We start from the raw sequence: 5,954 nt of genomic DNA on the forward strand, positions 1-5,954 counted from the left end.
TTGTTATTATTACAACCACTGCCATCAAAATTACCAATGAATTTGTCTTCGCTCTTCTTAAACCACTACAAACGCCGCTGTCTAATGTTCGTCGCCTCCTCGTGTCCCATTACATAGAGTGATACTGGCAATGAGATTACCATCTCCGCCACTTAAACACCCATTATCGTTTGTCCTTTCACGGCCTCGGTGTAGACGTCCGTCTTTCACCAAAGACTTTGTCATAAAATGAGATTTGACGACGTCACATTACTTTTAATGTTTATGTCATCGCCGCGGACGCACCCCGCTTTTCTTCACCTTCCTTAGTTCTGTTTTACGCAATTACTAAGATAATCATTACAGTGTTCTTCACCATGGTGTACTTACTTTTCCCATACGCTCTAATACAATAAGTCCAGCTTGACCCTAGCGCTGCCTATGACTGCAGCTCACCCCAGCTATACAAGCTGGGGGCGACTTTCTTATTTATTAATAAAAAAAAATAGGTTCACTAGCTCGTTATTTTTCAGTTAGTCGAGCCTTTTTTTTACTGCAATAATGGAGGAAATGTATTTAACTCAATTAGCAGTGGATTTTATTATCAGACAATCTTATTTAGATGTGCGGTGTTTAACCATCTTTTTATTAGAGTTGTCGTGTTTTAGCAACAATCAATTTTGTAAAATATGCTTTTCATTTAACCGAGGAACGAGAATATGCAGTTTACACTTTTTCCGTTTATTCTTCCAGTGGTGAGTTCTATCTGGGATACAGCCGAGGATCCCTTGCAGGAGTCTCGTGGTACCATCTCCTACACCCAGAGAACATGCGTGAGGCCCAGAGCAAACACAGACTCAGTAAGTCCAAGTCTTTAGGCTATCCAAAAATCCCCGTTTTCTGGGATGTCGTGTTGTGCCAGTTACAGCTTCCCACATATTCTATCTCTTCGAAAGACCTTTCTTTGATTGATGAAGACTTTCCTTCTCCACAGTAACGTCCAGCGAGCAGGATCGGTCGTGCATTGTACTGGTGCGGCTGCAAGCGGCGGGAGGTTCTTGGCGTTGGGTCCATAGCGTCCTTCAGGTCAAGGAGAGCTCGGACATCACGCAGCAGACTCAGTCCCAGTCTCAGACCCAGTCCCAGACCCAGACGCAGACCCAGACGCAGCAACAGCAGCCGGTGATTGTGGCCACTAATCAGGTTCTGAGTGAGAGGGAAGCCAACGTCCTGAGGAACAACTCCTGGTTGTATCACTACTACACGATGCAGTCCAAACTCCAATACGGCCTGGCCTACGAGGCCGCGCACGCGCAGCGCATGCATGCCGCTGCGGCCTACTACCCTCCTGTCATGACCTACCAGGTAAGCGCATCTACCTGAAAAGAAGAGTATCGCTGTCTTGGTGTTTTCTGCTCTCTGGTGATATTGTTACACTAGAACTCTCTGTCTCCTACCTCCATTCTTATTCCTTCTTGATATTGTTCCAGGCAGAAGCAGCAGCTACTACGTACATGAACCCCACGACTCTAAACGGTGGCCATCACTCCCACACGCCTACAGCCGGACACACGACGACTTACTCCCTTGCGACGCCCTCGGCCTACGCCCACCTGCAGCACTACCCACACCATTACTCAGTCAGACTCCACCACAACCTCGACTACAAGCGAGAGCCAGCTTGGGGCTACTACAACTCAACCAGCCTTCCGACCACAGCTTCATCTAGTATGAGCGGCACCCAGACGACGACACACTCAGCTTCTAGTAGCACCCCAGTCACTTCCAAGACGTCGAAGAAAGCAGACTCTCCGAAGGGCTCCAGGCGACACTCCACCACGACGGCCTCGAACCCTGCCACCGAGAGCGGTGGTGTCGCCGTGGCAGCCCCGATCGCGGTGAGAGCGACGCCAGCAGTGGTACAGAAGGGTATGACGAGCACTGGCGCCAGCGCTCCCGAGCTCGAGGACGACAACGACATCGACGGCTGGAAATCGTCGCCAACGCAGGTGGTCCCGGACTACCCTGAGTACTCGCCCTTCATCACACCGCCGTACTCGGCCACGACCCCCACCAAGCACCACGTCTTCACCTTCGAGCCCTCCGCCCATGAGTCCAGGGAGGCGGCGGCGGCCGCGCAGGACCAACACGTCCCGAGCCTGGACGTTCCGTGGTACAGCGATCTTCCGTCCAGGGGGATGTGGCCGAGTCCCGAGAGCAGCACGCCCAGCCCCGACACACTCGCACCACCAGCACACCGACCTCTCCATGCCCATCGTGCCCTTTGAGTCGCGCAGTGCCTCCCTGTTCCTAACGACTCACGAGTCTTGACTGTACTGTATGGCATATTGTCACACGCACGTACGTACGTCCCACATGCACACATGTGCCTGTGCATTTACTGATACCATGTGCATTTGTTCATTAGTGTACTCGCGTGTAATTCAATTTCCGTAATGACTTTTTCCCATCATAACTGCCACCGCACATCCCATCAACATTTCACACATAACATACAAGTCAAAGTTCGCGACCCAGAGGCTCCACGTTCGGCAACTAATGGCTTCGGAGCCAGACCGGGAGACTTCGGAGGTCCCTCCCACGACGACACTACTGTCGACGATATCGACGACGACTCTTCTTCTTCTTTAACAATGCGGCTTCAAGGTTCTTCGCCCGGTCCCGGCGACCGAGACCGAGGAAGAAGATAACCTGAAGTTGATTGCGACGTGTCAACGAAACTATAAATATTACATGTGCCAATTAACTTTTCATTGGAATTTTACAAAATACAATTCATTTTGTCGCAGTTACTATATTGAAGGATATGCATTAGGGTGCCTCTTCATCAGAAGTTCCGCAACTCTAAATACATCTTGGTTATTCATATGTAAACTACCCCATATTCTGTGCATCAGCATATGCAGATCGATTTTCCCTGAGCATCCATGACTTGAACTCATGCACTAACTTTTAAGAGCAATCATGCCTGAAATTTCCTCGTAGTAATACCTATTTTTAGAGATCAAACTGAGGACAAGCTTGCTTCACCGAGAGAGGACAAGAAACCCAAATGTGTTCCCCTAAAGCTTGCAGGGTCGCTTGGCAAAGCATTCTGCTGTAGCTTAGTATTATATACAGATTCTCCCAACTGTGTACCTCAGATGCAACAGATGATTCCCTAGAGTAACAGATGAAACTACATAGGATTCAACACTATACACGAGCAGCCACTCAACGCTTATCAATCTTTGTTTATCACTGACTGCGTCGCCTATAGTGTCACGTGACGACACCAGTCTTGTTGACATCCTTCCACCCCTCCTTCCCCCTCCCGCGACGCTGCCCACTCGTTATAGCTATGATTATTCACCTGTGTATTATTCCCTCATCTACACTGGGGCCATAGTAGTTTAACTGGTTTTTATTTAGTTTTGTTGGTGATTGTAAACGTGTGCAAGTCCACGAGTGCCGGTGTATGAATTCGTTCTCAAATGTTAGTATTATTGTGATATATGCCTGTCCATAGACGCCAGACCCAGCAGATGCAACCTAGTGTTCTTTCTATATCATTCATACTCATTTTCTTTCTGTAAATATTATAGGAATGTAAAATATATGATAACTTCATCCACCTGTTACCAAGAGGTTTATTAATGTTAAGACTGCTAGGCTAAAGCTTATTGTTCTTCTACTCTTGATGCCATTCTCATTATATTCATTACCAATATAACTGCTGCTGCGTTTGGCGGACAATTGCCAAATAGTTGTGATGTCCTGTAGATATCTTTTTGTAGAAAGTTATGTCATAGAATTTAGAGACTTAGCCCGGTGCTGTTCTGCCACTGCTGTTCACTATTTAGCACTTCTGACCGTCATTATGTTTGAGGTCAGTCATGAAGAATAGGAAGGTACTCAAAAACGTCAAAGATACTCGAATGTACTGTACTTCGAATAGAATTCTTTATACAAAATTGACAAAATCGTTAATGTTTGGACATTTTATAAATCTGTACTTTCCATGAAGAAATATTTTTCTATTTTTCTCTTTTTGGGTGTGTGAAAGTTATATTTATTATTACGGATGAAGCGTTCGATGCATATGCACGACCACTGACTCATCCGGAACTTTTGTTGAAGTAAAAGTATCTAATTGGTTTATCATTGATTCGTTGTTGTTACTGATGTACCAACGAGAAGTAATGTGATATTTTTTTGTTACAAGATGCAATCACCCACGTATAATTTCTTATAATTTCTCACAAATGTTTCGAATGTGTAATATTCATAGATATATGTATAGATTAAGGCAAAACAACTCTATTCTTAGGATGCACAGCAACTAAGTAATGGACCAAGATGTGAATAATAAAAAGGAATAGAGATATATAAGGTTGCATGGATATTATGTTAAAATTTCCTTTACTGCAATGTATCTAATGTGCAATATATTATCACCAGTTTTTATACAATATTCTAAAGACTATACGTGACAGAAGTTTATGGTTCATTCTATGTTAACTAATTTCATCGCCGATATGTAAAGATATGTATATGTTTACCTTGCAGCACATAACCTTACTTTTTCAGATGATGCAGTTAATGTCCAGTTGAGTTTTGCCAGCTGTATAATAAAGTAATCACAGTTTTTATTGCTTTTATCTACCTTGAACAAAGATTGTATATTTCTTTCAAAACCGCATACATGAACGAAAAGACGTTAGTACTAGAATACACTCAGCTAAAGAAGATAACTAAAATTTATGAAAAATTATAGGACATGCACGCTATCTAGGCTATTCCACATACAACACAATATCTGCTTATTGCTATAAAAACATTTTAACACGTAGAACACTTCGCATACTGCATGTAGTGTGAAACTTAATAATACATGTGCAGCATGAATTATCATTTTGTACCAAATACTATTTAATATATACAATACAAAGTATATCAAACATATGGTACTTGAAAAGTATAATGCAAATACAAAAATATAAATCCTAACTTCTATCATACCAGTTTGTGTCTCGTGCAGTTCATCGTGCACGGCTATCTACCTGTATACACCAAGAGTTTTTCCCTCTTATACAGGAGGTAGCCAAGTCACGTAATTCGGTAGGTAGCGTTCACGTAATTTATTAAAATACTGTTCTATTTCTGTGAAATGCAATTATTGAGCTATAATAATTTATTAAAATGAGCAATGCATAGATTGCATGATTGGCTTAACCATTTTATTTTTATTCACGATTTACACATATGTACTGGTTGTCACCACCCGCCAGATAATTTTATTCAGTCAAGTGAAACCCACCTCAACAACTACAGGAAAAATTTATCTTGATTAATTCCTTTCACTGCTTGTACATCTATTCTAGTTGTCTCCAGGAGATATTACGCACACAAAAGATATCCTTTGTTCAACGAAATATTTACACACACATATCCATGCATGCACACATACATGTATATATATATATATATATATATATATATATATATGTATATATATATATATGTATATATATGTATATACATATATATATATATATATATATATATATATATATAACACTGAACGGGTCCCAGTGAACAGATATACATTTTTATCAACCACAATACACTTTAATTCTAAACCATCAACATCGAGAGACTTGCGAAGGCCAACATGCAGAAATTGAAACGTGGTATGGCCAAGGACTCGAACCGGGGCCAGCACGTGACAAGTGTTAGTGATTTAACCGATTGCTCCATCAAGAGAGATATTAGTTGAGCGCAACTTTTCTTATATATTTGTATGCTCGAGTTACTTACACATACACGAAATTTTGCGATCAACCCATCTCCACTATGATAGTACAATTGGTAAGTATACGAAAGTGGGAAAGTATTTGTACAACACTGAATGGGTCCCAGTGAACACATATACATTTATATTAACCACAATACACTTTAATTCTAAGCCATCA

The 5,954-nt window shown here is 42.2% G+C and overlaps 1 protein-coding gene across 2 annotated transcripts in view; it reads left to right on the forward strand.

The window, feature by feature from the left end:
• Nucleotides 1-4,621, forward strand: part of LOC143041546 (uncharacterized) — a 209,428-nt gene extending 204,807 nt beyond the window's left edge. For both annotated transcript variants that reach the window (XM_076213543.1, XM_076213544.1), the window contains exons 7-9: nt 733-839; nt 974-1,344; nt 1,470-4,621. In XM_076213543.1, the coding sequence (XP_076069658.1) occupies nt 733-839; nt 974-1,344; nt 1,470-2,267 (1,276 nt within the window). In that variant the 3' untranslated portion in view covers nt 2,268-4,621. The remainder of the gene's footprint in view (nt 1-732; nt 840-973; nt 1,345-1,469) is intronic.
• The last annotated feature ends 1,333 nt before the right edge of the window (nt 4,622-5,954 follow it).

Source organism: Oratosquilla oratoria, chromosome 31 (genome assembly GCF_046742065.1).
Source record: "Oratosquilla oratoria isolate Oo_2021 chromosome 31, ASM4674206v1, whole genome shotgun sequence".
Lineage (NCBI taxonomy): Eukaryota > Metazoa > Arthropoda > Malacostraca > Stomatopoda > Squillidae > Oratosquilla > Oratosquilla oratoria.